The sequence below is a fragment of the Cinclus cinclus genome, chromosome 6, assembly GCF_963662255.1.
Source record: "Cinclus cinclus chromosome 6, bCinCin1.1, whole genome shotgun sequence".
Classification (NCBI taxonomy): domain Eukaryota; kingdom Metazoa; phylum Chordata; class Aves; order Passeriformes; family Cinclidae; genus Cinclus; species Cinclus cinclus.
Genome location: NC_085051.1, coordinates 3,143,548 through 3,171,222, shown reverse-complemented (window position 1 = coordinate 3,171,222; position 27,675 = coordinate 3,143,548). Strand labels below are relative to the sequence as shown.

The following is a 27,675-nucleotide window of genomic DNA, read 5'->3' as shown; positions in this document are numbered from 1 at the left end:
TTTACAGTGGTGGAACAGAAATAACTATCTTCAACAATATTTTGTGCTAGTGAGATTGCATTTACACACAGTGCAAAATAAGAAAAAGGAAATAAAAAAGACAAGAAGAATATTTAAATATAAAGGACAACTAAGCCTTATTTTATTTAGGCTTGATTGTATCCATTTGACTCTATACATGCCTGAACTACAACAAAGATTTAACTCGGGCTCTTGAAGGCCTTGAGCACTTGGAAAAACGTGTCACATCCTTCATAATTTAGATGTGCTGTACAGCATAATTTTGCAGATGCTATACTGGCAATATTAAATCCTAGCTTAGTTATAATGCACAAAAAATACATATATATATAAATTCATATTTAAAAGGAGTCCGCATTTACATTTTTTTTTTTTTACTGCATGAAATACCTGCTCTTTGCAGCTTTCACCCCCAGTCTTTTAAAGCTAAAATAATTTAAAAAAGAAACAACAGAAGGTAGATATCACATACAGGCTGTGGCTATCTAGATCAGTCTTTATAAAGCAGGTAGAGACAAACAACTGAGAAGTCTATTCTCCCCTTGCTGCACTCCACCACGACTAGAAAGAAGTTTAAAAGTACACGCACACATGTCAGGAGGTAAATGGACCCCAAAACATTGTTTGTGCTACTAAAAAAATTGATATAAATGGAGATAAAAAGTTAACATGTAAACCTAGGGAAAAAGAAGACACTTAAAAAAACCCCGACAATAACATAAGTTGTGCAAATTTGGGTGTATTTAAATGCTGCCTATTTTTTAGCTTATAATATAATATTAAAATAAGGTCTCTCACTTATTAAAAGAAAGCTTGGCTGTCCTTTTGAGAATACTATAACAATTTACAATGGCAAATTTATTGAAAAACAAAATTCATTTTACAAATTCACAACGCTTTATCAATTTAAAATGAACGCTGCATTTCCAAAAAGCACAACCTCTAACTTTTCTTCTTGTTCCTTTTGCACCAGCAATTTACAAACCAAAAGAACAAAAAAAAAAAATCCCTTAAACCCCACCCCAAAACAAAAACCCCCAACTCCCCCCAAACCCAACCCCCCCGCCCCCAGCCCCTATTTTGAAATAAACACGGATGTAAGTTTTGTAATTAGAAAATGGCAGTTTATATTATAGACCTTCCCCAGCAGTGCTTCAGGATCCTTGAGGGGTTGGGAGGTCGAAGATGATGGGAGGGTTGGTGGGCTGGAAGCTGACTGTACACGTGGAGGCGTTGATGTAGGTGGTGTAGCCGTCGGTCATGATGCCGTAGCCTGCGGGGACAACGGGGCACACTCACTGCCAGGAGCACACACAGCACCCCAGCACTGCTGGGGAGCAAAACCAAACCACCCCCTTCAAAGTGACACCAGCCCCTTCTGGTATCTCGGCCACAAAGGCTCGACTGGAAAAAAAAAAAATAAAAAATCAGTGCACGTGTTCGAGGTAAGAACAGGGGCTTTTGGTTTATGTACAAACCTTTTTTTTTTTTTTTTTTTTTTTTTTTGCCCCTGGAAAAATCCTCTGTTGCAACTGGGTGGGGCAGAAGCACAAACCACGCGTGTTCTTTTTCTAATTGCTTATTCAGTGAGCTGTAGTTTGCATGCCTGCCATGTCTGGCAGAAGAAAAAGTCCGTTCAGAAGCAAAAGATTTAGAAGTGACTCTGGTTTAGCCTAAACACTCCCTCTCCAAAAAATGACCTGAACTCTGCCCTCTCTCCTGTGCTAGCCCTTATCATTCAGTTCCTCAGCCCAGCACTGCCGAGCTGGTGCTCACCAGAGACCTCAGGAACTCATCAGCAGGTTAAAAATACATGCACACACTCAGGCTGGCCAGGGAAGCTGTGTCTGCCTCATCCCTAAGTGTTCAAAACCAGGCTGAACAGGGCTCAGAGCAACCCAGTCCTTGGCAGAAGGTTTGGAATGACATGATCCTTTCAGTCCCTTCCAATCCAAATCATTGTATCACTCCATTATTTAATTTATATATACATATATTTCAAAAGAATTTTATAAAATAGTGTGTGCTGTGAGCTGACATCCACAAAAATACTTAAAAAAAAAAAGAAGCTTGAAAATGTCTAGGAAGTATTTGGCTCAAATGTACTTAGAAAGAAATAATTGAAAAAAAACCCGGAGTTTCACAGAGAAAGAAAGCTTCCCATTGCAAACCCTCAGAGGAAGAATGTTTGTCTTTCAAACCATTATGAAACAGTACAGATCACTGCTGTCTGAAAGCTAAGATAAATACAGCTACCCACAGTGCCTATCAGGAAGAATAATCACTTCAGAATTGCTCCACTGTCCACCTCTATTACTTTATTTATTTAGACTGGCAATTTTGATTTAGATCATCTCATGGTGGGAAAAACCTTATTTGTGGCTGTTTTGTTTATCAACCAGGGGAAAAAACCTGCATTGCCAAAATGTGTCTGTAGCCTCCACTGGTTCATGGGAATGTGGTGCACGTATGTCTCAGCTGGAGCTGGATAAAAATTAATTGCACCATAAGATAAAGCTCTTAACACTTTGCTATTTCTTCATGTACTTAAGTTGTAGAAACGATTTTAACTTTTTGTTGGTATTCTTGTAAAACGTTCACTTTTAATGTGTGCTGCCACCTTTCCTTGGAGATTTAAATGCAGGGTGCTGCACACGGTTCGGTTCCTTGGTGCTTCCCCCTAATGATGGTCTTGTACATTCTGACACCCTCCTCTCCCACCCTCAGCACCGTTACAAACACAAGTTTCACCACCCAGTGTGCCTACGCAGGCTGTAGAAAATGAACACGTTTTAGCTGGAAGTCTTGCTATAATAATTTATTTTTAATACGCAAGGACTAATATTTGTACAAAATACCTAATCTTTTCCTGGGTGCCTTAAAGGACTGTTACTTGTGCCTCTGCGTAGAAGGTCATGTCAGTATTCCCAGTATAAAGTCTTTATTTACAGATGCCAAGCATGGAAATTGTTGTATGAAGTCACGAGGGCCTCAGAAAAACCAACACCACTAGCAGAGAAAGCTGTCCTTTCTTTATTTTTCTTTTATGGAGTCCTCAAAATCTTTAGGCCTATGGCAAACTTAGTTAGAGACAATGGAGAAGCCTCCAGGGGGGCAGAATATAAAACATTTAATGTGTAATTTTGAGTTCTAGGGTCATGAAGTCTCACACTCTCTCTCAGGCAGAACTCCTAGTGTTCATCTCTCAGCCACATGAAAGCTACAAAATCGTATTAAATATTTAAGCACCTCCAGAATGTATTTAATCTCTCAGTCTCTTCCACTGCCACAAACTGAGCTCATTGTTTCTGAAGCTTCACGCTCTGCCTGTCCTGGCACTGACAGAGGGGGAATATCTCTCCTAAAACATGGGACTCCTGGAGGGTACCACAGAGAGTGTGCAGACTGCATTACAGGGCGCTTTCAGAAATGGGGGCACAGTGAGTTCTGGCTCCTCCTGATGCCTGACTCGAGGTGCCCTCCCTTCTGCTTCTCCTTATACCCTGAGGGAGGTGAGCAGAGGCAGCAAGTTCTCTCTGCATTTTCTTCTTTTCTCTAGCATCTTTCTTAGCTCCTGTACTTGGAGTAATTGGGAATAATTTTCATTTTGGCCTGCAAGTGTGGGGAATCTCATCTGTTTCTCTAACCAAGTTTGTCAAAATTGGAATTGCTTTCAAATAACCTGTACAGAACAACCTTTGCACAGTGAAAGATGTAGGTGGCTAAATGTAGCACACATTCCTGAAACAGTCTGTTTTAAATCTGGAATAAATTCACAAAGTGCCACGCATGCAATCGCTTCCCCGAACTCCCTTCCCCACTTTAATCCAATATGCCATTATCCACTGCAGTACACCATCAAAATGTGCTTCTTGCAATCTGAGATGAAGCAGTGAATAGCACTGCTCCTTACCTTCATGAATCCCACCAAAGACATGGAGTTTGGGCCTTACTCGCCTCTGCACTGTATTCAGCAGCTCCACACAGCCCACTCTCTGCAGCTCCTTTGGAACCCAGTCTCGAAAACCTGAAGGCAAAATGCAATCAATACTATTAATTTTCCCTATTCAGGTAAGGTTTCATGTAGTCTTTCAGGAAGTCATAATTCACACAGGGTTTATTACATTATCTCTAGTCATAACCTCTCCATTAAAGCACACAATGGCTTTTAAGAAATGTTTCACAGTCACTTTGTCTTCCTTAAGATTTCCTCCTTCCATCCACATTAATATTTTTCTGGATGTGACTTGGTTTTTTTTTTTTTTTAAATTATAGGTTTAAACTCATCTTCCACCTTGAAACCCCGGGACATTTATTCCTGGCACTGCTGCAGATTTTTCTTCCTTTTCCCCTGGCTCTTACAGCACTCAGCTTCCCAAGCCAACCACGTGGTTACTCCAGAAATGAAACAGCTCAGGAAAATGAGCTGAGCTACAACTCAGTACAGCTGCCATCCCAAAGATTTAAAATACAGACTCCCACAACTTCCAGAGGACTGTGGTCTGCAAGCATCAGGTTACTTTTGAGCCCTCATCACCAGCCTCAAGCAATGCAAAAATCGCAGAACAGCTTCCAACAAGCCCGTGCTAACCGACCACATTTGCCACTTGGTCTTATGGATAATACAGAAAAAATGCACAAAACCTGGCATCAGTCCCTACAGGAGCCTGCAGCCTGAAGGAAAAGGATCAGCAGGGCAAGGTGAACGGGAAGCAATAAAAGGGAAATGGGAGCCACATCCAGCTGTAGCACCATGCTAGTGACTTGAGCATAATTGCAGCCTGTGCCAAGCTGATCACAGTTAGTGAAAACGTGCTGGGACATGAACTTGGATAAATTTTAGAGTGACCGAAGAGTCCAGTTACAGCTCTATCTCCCTTAATATTTACTTAATAACAGTAAGTAAACACTTATTTAAAAAGCAGTGTTTTGTCAATATAATCATGCAGGCTGAGACCTAGAGCCCCTCATTTTAGGCACAGTACTGACACCTAATCTGTGTCTGCAGGTAAGATACACTGCCAAGCTTTTGAAATTGTACTTCATTATCTCCTTCAAACACAAAATTTAAGCACGCTTATTCAATTACAGCGCTCATTAGTGTCTGCAGCGTCACAGTATTTCTGTATGAACCTAATTCAGAGCAGATGGATGAACAACCCATTCAAAACAGCACCCATGAAACATTATGAACACACTTGCAGGGGTTTCTTTTGCTTCTCTGGGAAAATTAAGCAATTAAGAGAGTGCAGTTCAGGGCCCTGGTTTGCAATATCTGGTGGCTCCGTGGTTCAGGGGATGCTGTGTCACTGCCTTAACACAGCAGCACGCTGGGAGCTCCAGGAAGGTTAAAGGGAATTTGCTGATCCTCTTACAACATTCTCTAAGTAGTATTAAAAAACTAACCAAAATATAAAAGGAGCAGTAAGTACATTGGTCAAAAACTTTCTGGACTTACTTCCCCCCCCTCCCCTCCCCCCATTAGCTTGGCTTAGATTGCTGACTCTTAACTTAATTGTGGTAAAAAGCATAAACATGCATTAATTCCTGACTCCACGGTCACCAAGAAGCTCTAAAAGAACACTGAGCCAGCCTGGAAGCACTTAAAATTCTGGTTTATAACGGCACCATGCAATTCTAAGATTTTACATATTCACTACCATAAATGCAGTAAGTGACTGTGTGATCTGACCCCCTGGATTGCAAGAGCTTACTAAAACCCTGACAAAAATCACTCTTCTCACAGTAAGGACAACGAAGAGACTGCCACACTTCCTCATCCTGCTAAGTTAAAAAAGAAAAGGCTCAGCTGTTGTAAACCCAACTGAGATATTTAACACACGGGCCCAGGATGCTTGCCACACGTCCTGAAGAAAAGCAGTAAATAATAATACATGATGCTGCCTTGTGGGGCACAGGATGCAGAAAAAGGATAGCAGGACTTTCCAAATGGTTTTAGTGTGGGCTTCAACAACTTTAGGTGTGCCAAAAGTGAGTAGTCCTGCTATCCTAAGTTCCTACCAGAACTTAGCTTAGACATTAAACCAGAGATCAGCAAGTGACTCATCCTGACAAGACAAGCAAAATTCAACTAAATGAGAAACTTTAGCTACCTAATGAAGAAACAAATTATGCATTCACAGACTGGTGCTCACCTGTCATTAGATCAAAATAGGAACAATTATCTAAGAACGTAATTTTATTCCTTCACAATTTTTTTATAAGCCAATTAATGCCTTCAAAATGATTCTTACATGTTCTAAGTTTACAAGGACATTATCAAGGAGAATATGTGACTACATAGTTCCAGACTCTTGACTACTACTCTCAAACCTTAAAATAACATGACACTGTAGTGAGAAAAGGTTTCAAAAGTTTCAGTCAATCTCTAAAAAGTCTTGTGGGATTGGAGACTGGCTGTCAGATGAATACTATTCTTAAATAAAATGTCAAACTATAATGGTTATGGAGTCAGATATTTGATCTTCCCTAGCCTGAATTTAATAAAAAATAAGTTTCTTATGGAAACTCAACAGATCAGCTAAGCCTAATCATTGTTTTCCACTTCTTTCAGAAAGGTTTTTAATCCACAGCTTTTCGTTTTGGGCGCAATTACAGTATATCTTACAGCATTATCAACTTTGCTTGTTTTGGAAGTAAAATTCTCATGCAAAAAATCACACAGAACTTTTGTTTCACTTACCAAGGGGAGGTCCATGTGTCATTAGTATATCAATTCCCTCAGGAATAAGGTTCCACTTGTCTAGCAAAGACTGACCTCTGGGTAGATTAAAGCCCCATCCATTAAACCATGGTGTCCTTTGGGGAAAATAAGACAAACTGCATCAGTGTAAAATAAAAATCTCTCCCCCAATTTTTTTCTGACTTAAAACAATTTCTGTGCTTCAGAGATTACCTGCAGCCAGCCTTTTTGAAGGGGATGCCTCTAACACACACTGATTCAAATACATACATATGTTAAAATATAAATTTGAATTTCGATTAATGTCTGATATTATTTTTGTACTTCAAGAGCATTCAGCCCTGGGGGCATTTACTCACTAGAGAGAAAGGAAAAAATATTAAAATAACAAAGTCTAAATCTCAAGCTTTTTATCAAAGTTTAGGGATGTTTGTACATAAGAACTCCTTCCCTATGCTAACTACCAGAACAACCCAAACAATTTTTGGAGGCAAAAATCAATTTCTCCCAGCACAGGGCAGCAGCAACAGTTCAACAAGAGGCTCAATGCAGCACCAATAAGCACTGTCTGTGCCACAGCATTTCACTAAACTCAAACTTGCTCCTTTCAGCACTTTTAATACTAGAACACAGTCACCCAACTGGGTTTTGAACTCCTGAACCTCCTATAGAGATCTCCATCACACAATGTTGAGCCTCACGGTGACTTTTTAAAGAGATCATACAATTTAAATTTAATTTAGCATTTCTCATACCCCTCAGTGTTCTCCAGTACAGCACAGAGCTGTTCTGAGACACTGGTTTATCCACCAACCCAAGCATGTAGCAATGACAAGTACATCTTCTAGGAGTACTTTTTGAACATACAACTTTTTCAACACGTAATATATAATCCTGATACGGGTATATCATAATAAAGCATTTCCCTATTAAATAAATACACAAAATAATTGCTCTGATCAAACAGGAATATTTCGATTTGTTCCAAATAACCTTTTATAGGTTATGTATATATTTATAGGTTTTATATAAGCATTTAGTATTGTACTAATCTTAAGAGTTTGCATCCATGTCTGTGTTTCCTAGAGCTCAAGCACAAGTTTTAGACTTTGTTTTCTTGGTAGGATACTCCTGTCCTAGCCCTAGTCATATTTCTGAAAGTTCAAGCTACTCCCGAAGTCTTCTGTGTCCTGCAGTTCTGAAAACAGAAAACAAAAACTGGGGGCAAAAAACAACCACAAATCAACCTTGAAAAAACCCGTACCTGTTAAAACCAGAGATCATTAGGGTCCTATGCAATTTCATTATGTAATCTGTCTCCTCTACCCACTAAATTATTCATTTTTCCAGCCCCAAATATGTATTTAAGTGGGAATGTCTGCTCAGGTTACATCTCTCATTTTTATTTTTTTTTTATAATGAAAGCATTTTGTTTTCCTGAGTCAATAATTTGACCAATGAGGCTTGTACCCAGTTATACGGATGATGTGCATTCCTGACAATCGGCAGTATGGAAAAACAGCAGGCACTGCTAATATAGGGGCAGGAAGGTCACTGGTGCCTTTGTAACAAATAACAGACATATCCCATGCAGTCCTGCTGGATAATACTCATAGTACACACACACAGGAACTCATTCAAGCTAGCAGACTTCCTGAATGAACAACGACAGAAGATAGGAAAATCAGAAATGAAGTCCAACATTTGTGTGAGCTGTGGGCTCCTCACGTGCTCAGCCATGAAGCTTCACCTCTCACATCTGCCTTGCTCTGCACCCACTGAAGCACCTAAAAACTTGCCTGGGTTGTAAAGCAAGGTTGGTGCTCCTCACAGGAGGTTTGCACGCAGCTGAATTAGAACTGAACGTTGTGTCTTGGCTTTAACTAAACCACAAGAATTTCTGCTTTTCTAGGATTAGCTTTCCTGAAACATGTTTCCTTTCCTATAACGTTCCTAGGTTTTAACTTATCAAGATCATTGTAACCTTCAAGGTTGCAGTCAGAAGTTAAAATATCGTTTGGCTAAACATCCAGCTGCTTAAAACAAACAAACACACAGGGCTCGGGTCAAACTTTTTGCTGTCAATTAATGATTCTTTCCCCACTTGCATTTCTCCTGCAGATAAGACTGTAGTTATTACAACATAGTTAAACCTGAAACATGAAACCACATCTGTGATTTCTCTGGAGCTCTTTGGAGACTACGGCCACAGAAAAAACTGGATTTGTCTGTGGGATTTTTATTTTCTCTTCTTTCTGAAGCACTGTGGAAAGAGGAGGAGGGGAACCTGAGCTCAGATATATTCCTCATTCACCAACCTCTGTAATTAGCTGTGACTAACTGGTGCCACATGGGAATCCACTTGCAAAGAAAACTTTTGAGAAACCTTCCTCATTATGCAGCATGTGCGCACAAAAAAAAAAAAAAAAAAAGACGGTCAAGTACTTATTTAATATACTAATGATTTTCATACAAAGAGAAGAGCAGACATGACTGGAAGAACACCTGGATTACAGATTTAGGTTTCAGGCACTTAAAACATGAAACAGTGCATAATTCCTGCCAGCACTGCAGGCTGGCCAGGCAAACTGAGGGTCCCTGCCTTTCGGAGGGGGTTCAGAAAGCCAAGCATGTGTTCAGAACACCACCAAGAAGCCAAAGCACTGTATGGCACAGGCTCAGGTTCAGGTGGGATCTCAGGGAAGGTGACCTGATGTTTGCTGTGTCGCAGCGAAGACGAGATGGGGCGTGCTGTGAATCCTGTGAGCAAACAGTGAATGGCTGGTTATCCCAGCAAATACACGCAGAAAAGCCAAAGCCTGTCCTGTAGGTAGGTAGTGTCCTGTCAAGGAGTATCAGGGAAGGATATTTAACTCCTGTAAGTGCCTTTTTTTGCATACGTAAGAGTTAAATAGAGTCACTCTCAACGTCTAAACAATTTAGAAGGAAAACACTGTGCACGGAGTTAGGTGCCTTCTGCAACGTATTTTCAAGCTGATTACTTACAGTGAGAAACAACTTCCAATGTAGGAAGAAATGCAGAAAATGAACTTGAGCTGCACTGTCATGGTTTAACCCCAGCTGGCAACCAAGCACCACATGGCCCTTTGCTCATTACCTCCCATGGGGTGGGAGAGGGAATCAGAGGGGCAAAAGCATGTGCACCTATTCGTAGTAAATTACAACCAAGTACAAGTAATTAACAAAGGCTACTTAGTCATTAGTAGCAATATTTCAGATCTAATTCTTTTTCCCATAGATCTCTAAGTAAAAGATTTCAGTTAATCCCTAAAACTTCATTTTTAAGTATGGATGGCAATAGCAGAAAGTTATTGGCTGTTGAATAATGCCACAAGGGAGGCATAGATGGAAAACCCGCAGGGACTGGTAATGAGAGATTACAAATGATTTTGTCATTTTACGTTTGATGGACCAGAACACGTCCTCCCAGCCGGTGCCTGGCGTGTCAGCCTGTGTGCAGAAGAACCTAATTGAAGAACCTAATTGAGGCTCTGCTCGTCAGAGCCACGCCTCACTTCACAGCATCCCTCTCATGCCATCAAACCATCACAGTGATTCCTGATGCCCGGCTCACCTGACAGCTCAGCCCTCGCCTGACTGCAAAGCTTCCTTGTCACTTAGGGAGAGCAGCTATGCTGGCACCAGATGTGACACAGGGAATATCCTCATGAAAGGCAGACACCTGGCCCATCCTTGCTCTCCTCAGCTCTTCATTTCTGCACAGGAGTCCCCACAGATCCCCCTCCACCTGGCGTTTTGGAAGCTATGTTTTCTGCAATTAAAAGAATGCTTATGCAGTAGGCTGCAAATTATCTTCACACCTTGTGCTGCAAGAGATGCAGACGTTACTTGACATAAAGCCAGGAAGGAGGGAATGTTAAGCTTCCCAACAAGACTCATCCTCCTTTTACAGGTGCATTGGGAGAACCCCCGGATAGGACACACAAATCCATCTGCTTTGAACAGCAGAGAGCTGCAGCTTCAGCAGGTGATCACATCTCCCTTCTCCCAGGTAAGCCCCGTATGGCTTAATAATTTTACTAAAACATTAAAAAACCCCAAACTAACCCGCAACAAAAGCACAGCGATGGAGCATCATTTCATGACACAAAAAACCCCAACTGCTCCTCGGTGCATTCATCTCAGAAGCAACACTATCACATGAGGAAAGGAGACACAAAGACACGGCCAAATTCATCCAGGTAAAGCAGAAATGTCAACTCCTTCTGGAACTTTAATGCTTTTAAAGGATGGCAACTCCTACAGCCTACTTTTGTCTCTTCTCTGACTCATGAATTTAATTACCTGATCCTCAGAGTTCAACTACTCAGAAGGCAAATGTACAATGAGACCTTCTAGATTCACATTTTCCTCTTAACTCCACCAGTAAATCCATTTATTTCAACAGTTACTTCTAAACAGGATTAGAAAAAATAAATTATCTCGTAGATCTTTATTCCCAGGTATTCATTCATTTTTAAGGCTACCCAATCTTTTAGGAAAGCTTCAATATTATCCTTAATCCAATGAGTAAAGTGCACGGGAGGCAAAAATCTCAATCTGTCTCCTTCCACGGGATAACAGGCATCCCAGCGGGAAGCATTTCCACACAGCCACTAACAAGAACGAAACGCTTTCTATTTTTATCAGCGTTCCAACTGAGCACAGAGACCTGGCTCACGAGGCGGGGAGGCAGTCCCAGCAGCAGAACAGGAATGGTGGGACAGGCCACGGATGGGCACACCTCTGGACTCTCCTTCCTTGCAGGACTGCCCTACAAACACATCCCCAAAGCACCTGCAGCACTCCTGGGCAGTGGAGCAGCAGAGAGCAGAGTGCGGAGTGACAGAAGAGCCACGAGCTGCGACCTCTGTGCGGGACAAGGAGAGGGCTCCAGTGCCCCCCAGCCCCCAGGAGTCTGCCAGGGCCAGCAGCACTCTCCATGCCCACGTCCCCGTGCACGGAGCGCCCACCGGGAATGCACAAACAGGGACAGGGGCAGGGGGAGACACAGCCTGTGCCATCATCCACACGAAACACTGAGCAGGGCAAGTGCACAATGGGGTGAGGAGGCACATTTTACAAGAGCTTCTGTAAAGGCTCTGGAACTTGCCTTCGGTGGCACAAAAGACATTTTTTGGTTAACGTCTCCTTTTTATAGCGAAGATTCAAATGCTTTTTCATAATGCAACAACCACCAGGAAATGGTAAGGGCTAAATTGTTTCCTAAATGTGCTCATTATATGCAGTGTTGTGACATCAGTGAGAAGCACAGCCTGGGGGCTCGAGCTGAATGTCATTCCCACTAGCACTTACCTGCTGTGCCTCAGTGTCCCATTTAGAAAGTGAGAATAATAACACAGAACAGAAAGAAGCATGGTTCCTTGGGATTTTGCTTACCCTGCATCTTTAAACAGCTGAAGCTCTCACACAAGTGAATTGTCAGTACTCCAATTATGTTAGCCATGTTACTATATGTACCTCCTCATTACCAGGCTGCACTAAAGTCGGGAAGTCTCTAAAACATAGTTCAGCTATTTTCACAAGGTTAGAAATACCTGAAACATCAACAACCCACCACTGGTTGTTTTGATAACTTTTTTTTTTTTTTAGGTTTTTCTCTCTCCCTTTTTTAACCTATACTCTATAACCTCTGAATGCTGGTTATCTAAATGACAAAGCGTTTGAGAAGCATGACCCCCCCCATCTCCCACCGTGTTTGGAGGAAGAGAGCCCATGCAGTGCCTTTTCCCTAGGGAGCAGTCCTTCACAATGAGAAGCTGCAGGATCACCTCACCAGCCAGTGTGACCTGGCATACTCCTTGCAACAAGTCATTCTGAATTTCTACCTCAGACTGTACAAACTGGTCAGTACAGGTTCTAGTTTAAACTCCTGTCAGATAGAGATTCATGCCTGGATGTGTGAGAGCTATGAAAGGAAGGAAATATCCGGGACCTTTACTGCTGCCATACATCATGTTCCACGGATGTACTGATCTGGACCAGATTATCACATGAAACAGGAACAGGACAGGAGCAAGCACAGCTATAGCCATCCATACAGCTGGGAAATGGTGCATGAAAAGAATTCCCTCCTGCATCTTTCCTCTCTCAGTGTCTGCACATCTCTGCCCTTGCTGCCTCCAGGCTGCCCCAGCTGTTGCTGACAGGTAACTGAGCTCTGATCCCCAAATCTACAGCCTGCTACCTCTGTGGATGCCTTTCACTTACTTCTCTTCTCTGATGCTCCACACCAGCCACTGACATCTTCTACCCTATGTCTGGAATGGTTAGTGATCCTTTCTGGCAGGAAGTTTGTCTACTCACTTCACATATTTTGTGTTAACAATACCAGAACACCACAGACATTATTTAAGACAAATCATCTGTGGGGTAGACGTGTTTTAATAAAAAGAAAACTAAAAAAAATTGAGTTAGGAAACACATAAAACCACACCAGGGTTTCAGAAACTTCAGAGCAAAGGAGCAGACAGGCAGGAGGTTGAAACCCCAGTAATGTCACAGAGGATCACAAGACACTGAGGACAGCAGGACACAGAGCACAGCAGTAAGGAACACAATGAAGCAGAGCAGGAAGCCAGTGGATACTGGAAAGGAGAGGAAGGGAGTAGGTGAATTTCACAAGCTTATGATCCAGACAACCTTTGCTTAAGTATCCGAATTGTTCATCAAAGAGGAAATTTCCTCCAAGCCTTTTGAGGCTTTCCAATCCCTAACTATATTGCAATTATTTTATTTAGGGCTTTACTTAATGAGATCTGGGAGATATTTTGATATCCCAAAAATAAGAAAATAATTCAAACTTGACTCAAGGGCTATTTTCATTCTACTTTTAAAAAGTACAGAATTACAAAGGCCTACGAACAGAAACAAGTGTCAGACCTTACATATTTCTGTGCTGTATATAGTTGGGGCTGGCTTGAAGGATAGACCTGGTTTAAGTCAGGACCAGACTCAAAGGGATCCGTCCATCAAGTACACTGTGTTTCCCCAGCAGGCAGTGGTGCTGCACCGTGGCAGCAGCTCAGACCTACAGAGTACATGCTGGACTGACCTCAGAAGTGCTTCTCAGACTGGAGTGAGCACAGTTACTCCACACTGCATCCCAGTGCAGGGTACATGTGCCCTTGAAGCATCAAAGGATGCTGCAGTACTGAACTTCAATGGCTCAAGTTTCTTATGGCAAAATTCTGTGGTAAGAACACAGAGAATCTTAAAATATCTGTCTAAAGGAAGGAGCTCTCTGGTCCTGAAGCTCACCACAACATAAATCGAGTGTCTGTTCCCAGGGACATGCCAGGGGAAAGAGGCAACAAAAGAAAAAAAGAGCAGCTGTCTATAATTTTGAATCAATTTTGCTCAACAACTGTGCATGCTTAAGAATTACGCTTGGACGCTTGATTTCTTATAGCAAGCATGATCCTAATATGCTATTGTACCACATCTTAAATTAATTTTCTACATTCCTCTTATTATCTGTGCAGGAAATGGGAATTGACAAAGCTTCTAACCCAGGTCAGTCTGGGAGAGGCTTTTACTAGCAGTCCTGCTTCTGTGATGACAACACACAATAAAGTAGAGAGGGAAAAAAAAACAAAAAAACCCTCTCCTCCAATACACACTTAACAGTGCATATCTTCAATCCACTGGGGTAGTCTGTGTGTTTGCCATGTATAAAAGCCAAATCTGAACAGGTCTAATTGCATCCAGTAGTTTCTGTTGAATATTGTATATATTTGTAAAAGCAGCATTTGGAAAATATTAACAGAAGCATGTTGGCCTTTAAAACAATTAAGCTTCATTTCAGTGGATTATGTAAGAAATGTTGCCAGATATAAGTTAGTATAACAAATAAAACACTCCAAAGTAGTTATGGCAACCTGCCCTATTAGTGAAATTGGTTCTAGCTCCCAAAAACAGCCTCTAGATATTTAATATTTTGGAATGCTCCTTCAAACAGAATTTAGCATTGATAAGAGTCTCTGTAGTTTCTCCAAAAGGCCATGAGGGTCAGCAGATGTGATAGCTTGTTAATTAATTAATGCCACAGACCAGATGAATTCCAGACATACTTTTATGCAGTGTTTCAGCACCTTTTTATATGTTTATATCTGCAGCTTGTACTGCTCCTAATATACACAACATTTAATGACACCTACAGAAAAGTTGTGTCTTTTTTATATTGAGGAGCTCTACCACATAACATCAAGAAGAAAAAGGTTTGGGTCTTTGTGCCTTTATGTTCTGGATGTCTTAATTGCCCATGCTTTTCCCATTCTAATTTCCAGAGTTATCAAACCAGTTTGATGTTTCTGAAAAATAAATAAAACAATATACCAACCCAAAGAAACACACTAAGCACAAACCGACATCACAATCACAGGAACTTGAAGGCTTTCAAAAACTCTTTCAAGTGCTTTACAAGTAATAAATAATTTAGGATCAGAACAGTCTAGACAGAGCACTGTTTATAGAGATACTGTGCAGAACTCAGTTGGCAAACCCAAGAATAAATTTGCCAGACTATATGCCTAAGTAACTTGCAGAATGTCAATCAGATGGAAGAAACAGAATTCTGCCCTCCATGATTTTCACCATTAGTCTTTACCAATAACTCAATTATTCTTAGCTACTCTGATGACTTAAAATAAGACACTGAGATTGCCTATTTCCAGATGGTGCTGTTTATCTATAAATATCCTCACTGTTTTTATTTATGTTTTGCTCAAAATGCTGGCTAGCATTCCTCAATGAGAAACTGAAACTTTCCAGAATGCCTGCTAGGAAAACCAAAAAAGGCTCACATGTATTAAGTTTTCCAGACACGCACAACCCACAATATTTAATTGTGGGAACTTGTAACGTAATCTTCTAAATATTTACAGAAAAGAATGGAAACAGTTATAATTAGGTCACAGGATACTCCCAGAATTTTTTGTTTGTCTGAAGTCTGTGCTACCTTCCGTTCCAGCTTATTCTTGAAGCCCACTGTAAAGTCTCTTACCCTTACTAACCAGATGAAAACTGAGTTTCCAGTGTCACTATACATGCTTAGCTGGCATTTAGGTACTGTATAAAATATGGCTCAGTCTTAAGCCATAATTTACTGGCTTACAGTTCAATCGTAAGTTTTAGGCAGTGTCATTTATTTGAAAGCTATGCAGATTTGGTTCATTTTCTTCATCTATTACAGACCTTGCTTCATGCAGAAATTTAACACCTGGCATACTCAAAATTTCACCTTTGCTGAAAACTGTGATCCAGCTTTGAAGTCCACAGGAGGAAGTTACCAGCTCCTGTCCAGTCTTCATCAAAAAACACTGCTACCTTATTTGCTAAATTCTGTCTACCAACAAACTTTTTCTGTAAACTTTTTCTGGGGAAAGGGATGACCATGGATCTCAAAATGCATATCACACCTCCTTCTCAGCTCAGGAAGCCTCAGGAGACTTGATTGCAAGTGAAGTTCACACAAACAGAAAACCCTATACCTGATTGATACCTGATGCACACAAACACGTATGCGTGGATATATTTATATATATATATATATATATATATGCACAGTATAAATAAACATTCATTCCCTGCTGCTCTGCTTGTATCAGGGAAACTGAAAAACAACTTGCAGAAATGGTGCAGTGCACTCCCAAACCAATGAGAAGTCCAAGTGCTGCAGCACTCAAGCATGGCCACAGTAATGTGAGCAAGCATTTCCAGGTTATTACCTGGAGGAGCTGTCTTATGTATGAGCCAATTCAGCAAATCAATTAAAGTAATGCAGTTACCTAATCAACAGATGAACACATATAGGGAAAAATATGACAGAAGAGACTGAGGGAAAAACATAAGGATCAGGAAAAAAAAAGCAAACTGAAAAGACTGGAGAGAGCATTCGGCACCACAGAGGTAAGTAAACACAGCATTATTTTAATTGAAAAGGATCTGTTTAAGCAATGGGTCAATCGTTTTTGTTGCCTTCAAGATTAAACAAGGAAATCCGATGACAATTGGATCATTTACACAACATTTCATTTTAAGGCCCCCCACCCTTGTGTTGTCCTTTCAATGAGGTTTGTGGGAGATGTAGATTACCACGGACTGAAGGAAAGTTAATTTGACTCTTCTGATGAAAAAAAAGAATAATAATAGAATGATATTTCTAATAATAGAACGATTAGAAACCAATGTAGCAGAACTTCTGCATCTGTGTCAGTTACTTGATCATCAAAATATTATTCATGTTCATCTCAGTTCTCACCTTGAGGGAGAGAAGATTTGACCCCCACATCTCTCTGAGGCCACACCTAATTCCTCTCAAAGAGTGTTAATGGACAATAATTAAGTGGAAGCAAACAGCAGAAAAACTATGCAGGGAAGATGTCTTTCTCAGCGACCACCAGTCAAAGTTTGAGGTTTTATTAAAAGCCCGAGTTGCCTCCCAGAGGACTGCAATGCAGTTCAAAAGGCTGAAGAAACTGCTCCCCCTGGAACCACAAAGCAGCAGCTCCAGCCAGAGCACCATGCAGTGGGCAGCAACTGCTGTTTGTGGCACTACAAGCCACAGAGCCATAGAATGGTTTGGCTTGGAAGGGACCTAGCCAGTGCCATCCCCGGCCATGGCAGGGACACCTTCCACTGTCCCAGGCTGCTCAGAGCCCCGTCCAGCCTGCCCTTGGACACTGCCAGGGATCCAGGGGCAGCCACAGCTTCCCTGGGCACCCTGTGCCAGGGTCCCACCATCCTCCCAGGGAAGAATTTCTTCCCAGCATGGAATTTAACCCCACCTTCTGTGGTTTGAAACTGCTCTCCCTTGTCCTGTCACTTCATGCCCTTGTACAAGTCCCTCTCCAGCTCTCTTGCAGCCCCATCAGGCACTGTAAAGCTGCAAGGTCACCCTGGAGCCTTCTCTTCTCCAGGGTGAACAGCCTCAACTCTCAGCCTGTCTCCACAGGAGAGGTGCTCCAGCCATGCTGTAGTTTCACAATTACATATTCACCCCCTTGGGTTATTATATGCTCATATTTTTTTAAAAATGTGCATTCAAAGAAAAGTTGTGAGCTCATATTACAAGTTCTCAGCTCGAGTAAATTTTTTACTGATGAGTTACCAGCCTATGAACTGGTGGTTTATAACAGAAAGGCAGACTGACATTTAAATAGAGTGGCACTAGAATAATGGCTTTACATTAGTATTTTATGGGAGGCTGAATAACCACAGAGTTAACATACTGTATTTTCTGGCAATAAAAAAATCCTTTGAAAACAAAAGGTCATTTTATTTGATAATGTAAATGAATTAGATTTGTATTGTATTGTATGACCAAGAAGAGTAAAGGAAAGATTAATTCTTAGAGAAGAAGTCAATATATCAGGATGGCTAGGACTGGTTTGGTTTTAATTCCTTAAGCATGCTGTAAAGTCTGCAGTTCACAACCCACAGCCATATATTGCTGTACACTGGGGGTTTTAAAACAGGCCGTGGACTTCAGTCTGATCTGATAAAAATCTGAAACTTGCAGTAGGCCATTATGTGGGCAAACTATTCATTTTATATTCACCTCCTTGTCGTGTCAGTGCAGAGGTCATCTAAAGAGGGGGCCTAATTAATCAAACTGTCAGAGCCGATGAGGAGGAGCATGTTAATGGGACTTTTATTTCACCCAGGAAAGCAGTGGTCTGACAGGAACCAGAAAATATGGCCTTGATGTTGCTGTTTATTAGCAATGCTGAGATCAGTAGTAATAGGTGCCAAGCAGCCTATGTTTGATAAAGCACTGGATGTCAAGAACCTGCACCAACCAGAAATCAGACAGGCAAGAGGCAAGAATCAGCACATACTGATGGCAGGTAGGGGTTGGGTGTGAGCACAGAACCTGAGCCTGCACAGGACACATTCTCTTTCTTCAAAAGTAAATTTTAAAGAACACAAAACAACCCCAACCCCAAACCAAGCAACCCCTCATCCTCAAATACCAAAACCCACCAGCTATTTTCCTGCTCTTAGAGGTGAGGATCTGCAATATTTAATGCCTATCTGGCTTGCCTACAAGGCAAGCACGGTGGCATAGAAAAAAAACCCTAAATTTGGTGCAAGAGTGCTGAACTTCAAGGACTGTCTTGATCGGAGGCCGTGGTGGTGCAAGGCCAGCACACTGCTGCTATCCTCTGAGAATTGTCAGGACTGAAAATGCTCCAAGACCAGCACAAGAGCTGACACTACCCGAGCCAGATCCGTGCAGGATGCACCAGATGAAGGAAGCACAGCGCTGGCAGGAGTCAGGTCTGTGCCACCTCTTGCCTCTGCCACACTGGGCACTCAATAAGTTCAGCCCTGGCCCCAAAAACCACAGTGATAATGCTAAAATAAACACAGTGAGGATTTAATGTCTTGCCCAAAACCTTCCTCCAAAATTTATGTTCTTAACAGAAAATGCATGCCCAGAGTAAAGAAGAAAACAAGGATATCTAAAAGGGAGTGAGTGGGAGATACAAGAGATGCTCAGTTTTTGAAGGGTACTGGACTCATTTTAGCAGCAGCCAAGGCATTTGCTGCGTGGGTGATATATGTAAAATTTTAAATTAATTATTTTAGTAATGCTCCCCTACATGATTTCTCAGACTGCAATGTATTTTATACTTCAGGCCATGAATTAACTACTTTCTGAAGCCATTTTAATTATTTCCCCCCCAACACCATTATTGCCAAATTAATAGAGAGCTAATATTAAATAGCCTTCTAAATAGAGAGCTGCAAGAATCTACTCTTGTAAGATAAAGCACTTGGAATCACTACCTTAGCAATGCCCCCAGAAAGTTTTAAGCAGCTGAAAGGAAATCTATTGCCAAAGGGAAACCTCAGACACTAACAGGCCATGCAGGTCCCCAGCTGAGTCAGATTTTTTCCGGGTGGAAAAGGAAAGCTACTGTGGTTTTGGCTGCTGCCATGGATCCAAATATCCTCATCCTGAACTGTCTTTCTCTTTCCTCCATTGTCTGAGTCTTCCCCTTAAAGCCAGCAGTGCTAGAACTGGAATCAAATGATCCAGAACCATCTTGTGTTCCTCTGGCTGGGGTGTCTCAGCCTCCTGGGCTGCTGTGCTGCATCCCAGAGCTCTCAGCAGGCTCTGGGAGAGGCAGGAGCTGGGGGTGTCCCTGCCTCCCCCACTGGGGACAGATGTTCCTTGCACGTGGACAGGCACAATTCCATCGACAGAGGCTACAGGGTGTTTTTAATCTGTTAGCAAAGCAACCCAGAAAGCATCCTGCTTCTCTCCTGAGCCTGCCCTGCTCCTCCCTGCCACAGGCACCGCTCTCTTTTGGTGGTACTGATGGGCCTGAGATGAGACCACTGACATCACCCTCGCCGACAAAAATGGGAACATTTTTTTGGTTATTTGGTCTTACAGAGTTCAAAGCTTCAAGCAGCCCAAATATGGGACCGGAGAATCACAGCACTGGGTTCAGGGCTGGTTGTTCCGGGCAGGAACCTCTTCCCCGACAGCAAAACTCACAGCTTTACCATCAAACTACAACTTTAAAGAGAACAGTACACTCCTGCTGTAAAAAAAATATATGAAGAACAATAAAGACACTCTTCCCATCCTAATCTTCTGCTGCTGACAATGCCCTTTCGAACGGTTAAAATTATATTTTCCCTTAACACTTTCATGCTTTCTAATTTAAACATAAGGCACACCCCCTATACTTCACAGAAAATACATTAGATTGAAAATACGTGCGGAAAGCTAAAATGTAGTTAAAATAACTACCTTTTAAAGCTTCAGATGGCTGCTTTCACAGCTGCAAGAAAAATAAATGTTGATGCGTAAAATCTTAATGGTTATGGGCCACGTTTTTTTATTTCTCAGCAGCAGTGGTGTTAAAAAACATTGAAGTCAGTTCACTGTTAGCAAATGGAATAGTACAAAAAACTTGGACTATGTTGAGTATCTTTTAAAAAAGTACTGAAGAGGGTGTTCAGTCATTGATGGTGTATTACTTAGCCATAGCCATGGTATTCTGTTAGTGTGATGATTTTATTGCCTATATTGTACTATTAGCTTATTGGAGGGGAGGTCGGAATTTTTTGTAATGTCATACCTTCATTTACAAACATTGTGTCGTCAAAGCATGACCAAAATCCACTGCTTCAAAGGCTTTGCAAGAGTGTATTCCTAAAATGCCTGCCTAACTTCATGGAGATATTACTCTCGTTTTGAAACAAAAGAAAAAACCTGCACGTAAATCCCAATGACATTGCTACAGGAACCTTATTTACAGTATGATTTAAAAATGGTCCTTCCTTACAGCCTCATTAAATCTAAGCCTCATTTAACTACTAGGACATTTTTACAATGGGTTTACTGACATACCATGATAAATGTCTGTATAACATCCTTCAACAATAGCCCTGACTACAGCCATAACCACAATGTGTATAAACACTGCATCAGCTCTAACAATGCACTGTCCTGAATAGTAGGAAGTGAAGTACCACTAAACACATTTTTACTAAACCCCACGTCTCCAAAGTTGTGTTTTGCTTTAGGTTTTTTCATTGGTTTCTCTTTTGTTTTGGGGGGCTGCTTTGCTTTGCCTTCTCAGTGGGAAAAGAAACGTTCCCTTTAAAATTACAATAATTAAGATGTTAAACTTTTAAAATATTACAGAACCCTTTGAAATTCTGACCTAGGCAGAAAGGTTTCCTGAAATTTGATTCTTTAGAGATAAAAGGGTTGGCAGCCGGATGAAAGCAGCCCTACCCTTTTTTTCCATGTCAGAGAAATGAATGGAACAGCTTATGAATACATGTAACTCACCCATTCAGGAGCCACTCTGGTGCCTATTTGTCCTGAAATATCAGTGTTAGGTTACTGTGCAAAGCAACATCACTGTGAGCCAGCATCGACTCCATCCACAGGAACAGTGAGGGCCACAATAAGGGTTTTGGAGGTTTAACAAACTTTTCAAACTTCAAGGCAAGGCAAGGAGTTAAAACACATTTCTGTGGGAATCATGCTTTCGAAACACCTCTATAAATGGTTATCCACTGTAACTCACTCCTGCAAGGCACAGCGACCAGGAGTACCAGAATTGTACAACAAATCTAAAACTGATCAGGCTCAAATGCTTTCCTGTTCGTGGCTGGCCTCTGATTTAATTTCACATCAAATGATATGGCAAAGCTGGACATGGCAAACCTACAGTATTTTCACTGGAGACTAGGGCCTGACATTCTGTCTAAATGAAATTTCCCAGTTGTCCCAAACACTTTTTATCTTATTTCCATGCTAGCAGTTTGAAATGTCACTATGCATTGCCACAATGACAGATGAGCAAAGGCACAAGAAAGCAACAGAGCTGCCTTCTCCAGTGAACCGTGCCTGGCAAATGTGAAAATTCACTTTTTGCCCCTGGCTCCCGGCCCACTCCCAGGTATTGATGGTAACAGGGGGAAGCTCTGTAATGTGACTTCATGCAAGTTGAAACACAGACCATGAGTTAAGACAACTTTGTACATCTCTATATACATACTCACATTATTAAAAAACACCACTAATGGTCAAATCTTGAAAATACTTTTTACTTTATTAGCACAGGTTATCAGATACTGACAGCCATCAACACCCTGGGACACAGGAGATTAAGTCACGTGGCCATAATCCATATTTTATATGGATTAATAGCCTAGATGGTAGTGGTAAAAAAAAAAATAAACATTCTTCAGAAAACATTTTTGTAAGAGAAGATGCCTCATGCTCACAGGGATTTCAGAAACTACAGACATCGGGGAGGAGACCACAGTAACATTTCTCACTGTCATAACTTATGTATTTCTATCAAATGCAGTGAATTGTTCTAAGGACAACGTCATGACTGAACTGTGAACTAGGGTTTCTCTTTGCTAAATCCCTTTTTCCTGATGTACTGAAATAATAATCTTCTGCCTCTAAAAGGCAACTCCTTTATATAAACTTGCTCATGTCGTAGAGCTGACAACCATCACAAGAAAAATAGATGGGGTTATATTGCCAATTAACACCTAGATATTGCTTACTGTCTCCCATTTGAGTCACTGCTCACTCTGCCACTGCTGTTTGCCTCACCTGAGCAGACAGGCAGAGCTGCCACTTCCCTGCAGTGATTCCTTCTGCGTGGTGCTGAAACAGAGCAGGGAGCATTGGTATGCAGCAATCTCCAGCAGGAACACCCCGCGTTCAGCAGCGCGTGTGAAATGCTGCTCTCGCCCAAGTCAGGGCTCAAAATTTCACCCGTGATTTATTTTTCAATAAGTCATCTCTTGCTGTCCTGCTCTTTGATATTGCTTTGCTTCTGAGAGCACAGAAGATGTGAAAAGGTGCATTTCTATTAGCAGCATCCACTTTAAAACTTCGCATGCTACCCTCTTTATAAGGCCCTGCTGCCTTCCATTCTCTAATACAAGCTGTTACTCAGCCTTCTGCCTTTATCATGAGAAGAAATCATTTTGACTAGCAGGAAAAAACCCAGAGGTCACCATGATGTCTGTCAAAATTTTAAAAGCATTAGGAAACAAACATTTTATTAGAAGGTAGAGTAAAAAGCAAGTTCTGCACCATGTCTTGGCTACATTCCCCTGAAGAAGTTCATCTATACAACTCTTTTATTGAAAAGTACAAAACCGAGGCCCCAGACGGCCAGAATTTTCCATGACTGAGTTAATACAAATGAATTATACCACATTTTGGGGATTTATTTTCAGAGGTTCCCATCTGAAAACTTCCTCTTCCAGGGATGCAGGAGATTACACCTGCCCCCTGGAGACACACAGACACAGCCATTTCCTTAGCTTACCATTCCCTTGCTACATCTGAGACAAAAAAGGGCAAAGGGAAAACTGCTGGGATGGTGACTTCAGTTAATACAATACTCCAGTGGTTAGGAAAACTTCCTCAGAAAGTTCTCATTCAGGAGTTATGAACAAAGTACTCCTTAAAAACCAAACAGAAAACTAGAGGAACAGCCCTGACATCTCCTACACACAAGGCCAGTACCTTTATGCACGCATGCAGAAACACACCCAGATTCAACACAGTCCATATATTTTCTCATGTCTACCTATATACACACAGACAAGAGGCTGAATGATATGCTGTGCAATGGCAATCAAGCAATGAAATCAGCATGATGATTTGGCACGCTGAAGTAGTTTGACACACTTTGCATATCAAAACATACAAACCCTACCAAACTCTGTTCATAAAATGGTTAAAGCAGCTCGACTTTTGCCTGCAAACAGGAATTTATAAAAGGGAGAGCACCATGCACTGTTGTGTCTCTGCCTAGTGGCTTAATTGCAACGTGTATTTGGTCAGATGAATTAGCCAAGTGTTTATAAGCAACGTCTGTCAGTCATTTTTCCACAGTCTTTAACATTTTGCAATGCTTAAACCACTTTTATGACACCCTTACAGAGGCAGCTTTATTTCTTACAATGCATCAGGACCAAACATGACCTGTTTTCATTAGCTGCAGTGCATGCAAGTCTATTAATACTGGAGCTAAATTCAGCTGTTCAGAAGTCAAATGTTTGGTGTAAGGCAGGTTCCTTGGCTCCAATTATGAGCAGCAGAGACAAGCCCCTTTTGCAAAGGGTACAATTAGTTCACAGGCCAGTGTGTAAAGCAGCTGGGATGGATTGCAGGTGCTGCTTTCAGTCTCCTTTAATGAAAATAGGGAGCTGAGGAACTCTTGCTTAGTTTCACCCCATAACTATTAAATAATAATAATAAAAAAACCCAGTATCAAGCCTCCAACCCCAAATGTACTGTACCTTAAGGGACATCATACATTATATAAAATAAAGCTTCTGCAAAAATGTGGTGAGATAGGTGTTTGTTCACATGAGCATGCACATATATATACAGAACATAAAATCTGACACCTAAAAAAATATATATATCAACTTCTGGCAATATTGAAAACCCTTCAGCAGCATGTTTCTTGTGTGCAAGGCTTGTAAGAAGGCAACTGTGATACTGCTTTACAGCTATTTTAGTAAGGGCCCTTGACAAGCTTCACATAAAATATTCAGCATTGATGTTTTCAAGTCCACACAATTTAACTTAAAAAGCTCTCTTCTTCAACCCACATTATAAATAGGTTTATTATAAAGGTGGCATGTGGACTAGATGTTTCCCTTACCCTTCCCAAAGCATGATTGTATTGGGCTGCATCACAAGCACAAACACAAACTGAAAAGCAGTTTCCTTTTTAATTAAAATTATTTATTGAACGTTTTGATAGATTTTAAGAAATTCAGAGGAATTTCACATACTGTTTCAAACAGTTGCGTTTACATTTCCAACAAGTAACTGTATAGCTGAAAAGCAGCCAGAATTAGAAGGGTACCTTATTAATTTAGTCCTCTTGTGTGAAACTTTATTGCCCATGCCTTTATTGGAAAGAATTTGTCTTCCAAGCTAACCTTTGAAATTACATCCTTCCTTTACAGAACTGAGGAGCAAATGGTACTGATTTCAGAGGGAGCTGACTTTCATCCTTAATCTTTTATTTTTTCATCTGCATAATGAACTCAATGAAAGTTCTTTAAAGAACACACTAAAATACTGAAAAACATGGAAAACACACTGTTCAGATGTCTTTTCAGGCTACAGCTGCAATGAAGGATCCTTTGCAGGAATAAAGAAAATGCATTTTCCGAGTTGTTACAGGCCTGGGGATTCCAACATATTTTTCTAAGCTCTTCAGATGCCCAAGCTGGCATCAAGATGAGACATGGTTGAGCCTGCATGCTGTATTTCACAATGCAAATCTGCAGTCCTGAGTCAGGCAGAATTCCAAGTACAGGATTTAATTTTTTCTCATCTGCTGTCTAAGAACTTCAGGATCAAACACATCTGAGGTAAGTGGGAAAATCCTATTGGCTTCAATGAGCTTTGGATGAGACCACAGTCAAACTTACCAAGGGCTGAAAAATGCATCTAGTGAGTTCTAGGCCACTTCTGTAGCTCAGCAGCAGAACTTCTAGTCACCTTAGTTTTTTATCTCAACTTTTCTACATTTCAATCCCAAACTTTACTAATCAGACATTTTTTTTTAAATTCAAACACCTAGGGTCTCTTTTCTGCTCTCCTTCTCCCCTCTTCCATTTTTGGTACATTTGGGAATTTTATCATTGACAATAGAACTTATGATAAAATAGAGACCAGTAACACTTTTAACTTCTTCTAGTGTTATGCAAAGATATTTTAGCTGCTGTTGAACTCAAGCTATAGGAAATGGTGATTTCAAAGTGAACTTGGTACAGACATTGAAATATTTCCTATAAATATTTTAGATGGTAATTCTATTCTTCCCAAAGAGAAAATGACTTAATTATCAGGGGCTTCTGCTCACACTATTCATGGGAGCAGATATACTTTTTAGCATATTTAAAGACACTAAATTATGAAAAGCAGTTCACACAGGGTAATTATTTGGTAGTTCATTACGATGAACAGTACATTTATTTATAATAAGTGCCATGCTTTATAGCATGATACCAAAATCAGACACTACTTCATAGCCAGAAGTGACTCCTCTGGTACTACTGGAGTGAAAATCCCTGCAGCCTGCTGGTGCAGCCCCATTCAGATCCAGACACACTTCTCTTTGCAGTATTAGTGTTGCACAGCCACTGCAATCAATTCCCTTGCCCAAAGCCTGGGTCAGCGTGCTGTCTTACAAGAGCTGTGCACATGGATAAATACACTTTGCCATTGTCTGTGCTCCATAATCTACCATTTAACCTTTAAGCATGTGTTTGCCAAAACCTCTACAGGCACAATGGCTGTCTTTAGCTGGAGAACACCAGGCACACAAGGCAAGGTTTATACAAGGTTTTAACTTCTGCTTGACTGCAAAATATATCAAAACAATCTCCCTGTTTATCTTGGGGGGAACAACGTTCCTCTGTCTTCTCATTCCAGATCTGACAGTCATTTACAGAGAATGAGACTTTATCTCCCTCTGAAATTAGGTCTGCCCAATGATTTAAGGGAATTTGAGGTGAATTTAATTGAGTTGAATATCGGCAAGACATTTACTGCAGAGTTATTGCAAAACACATTTCATTAATGACAATGATACTAAAACACTGGCAATCCATAAAGGTGAAATCAGGAAGACTAGACAGAACGCTCACAGAAGTCAATGGAAATAAGGTCTGGACCCCAGTTTGCTTACAAAGCAACGCCTTCTTCAGAGTTAGTAAAACTTTACACAAAGGATTGGTGGCATGCTACCTATTATTTACACAAAATCCCCATAAAAAATTGCAAAAGAGTAGATATGAAGAGTGAAAACAGAGCAAGGGAGCTGAAGGAGACCCAAGACTGCGTGTCCACAAAGACACTGATTCTGACACTCATTCAGGGGAGCCGCCTGCAACAAGTGAAATTTTTCACACCACAATTGGCAGGACAGACTCATCTGCCTATCTTCAGCAACCCCACTGCACACTTGAGAAATCAAGCCCGGCAAGCACAGCGTGCAGACTTCAGTTTGAGTTTTACCCTGAGCCTTTCCCCCCTGCACGGCTCCCCAGGCACAGCGTGCGTCCGGCCAGGAGCCACGGAGCAGCAGCACAGCACGGAGCTGGTGCTCAGAGCCCGGGGAGCTCCCTGGGCTGCTCTGCTGCCTTCAAGGCAGCTGTTCTAAGGGATCGCCAAGCTAATGAAAAAATACCTACTTGCTGGGACAGAATAGCCAAATGAGCAGTTTCTGCTCCTTCGCAAAGTTTGCCCTTTCTTGTCAGCTTTTGCTGAAGTAAAAACGAATTCATCTGAAATATAAGCACTGGAGTGAGGTGAGAAGAAAGTGCAATATTATTAGGACCAAAGTGAAGGCTGTGATATGAAAGTCACA

The 27,675-nt window shown here is 41.2% G+C and overlaps 1 protein-coding gene across 1 annotated transcript in view; it reads right to left on the bottom strand.

The window, feature by feature from the left end:
- Positions 1-1,175: 1,175 nt before the first annotated feature.
- Positions 1,176-27,675, bottom strand: part of MPPED2 (metallophosphoesterase domain containing 2) — a 96,827-nt gene continuing 70,327 nt past the window's right edge. Inside the window, exons 4-6 of the mRNA XM_062494984.1 lie at positions 6,725-6,840; positions 3,935-4,048; positions 1,176-1,294 (exon numbers count right to left, since the gene is read on the bottom strand). Of these exons, the coding sequence (XP_062350968.1) occupies positions 1,176-1,294; positions 3,935-4,048; positions 6,725-6,840 (349 nt within the window). The remainder of the gene's footprint in view (positions 1,295-3,934; positions 4,049-6,724; positions 6,841-27,675) is intronic.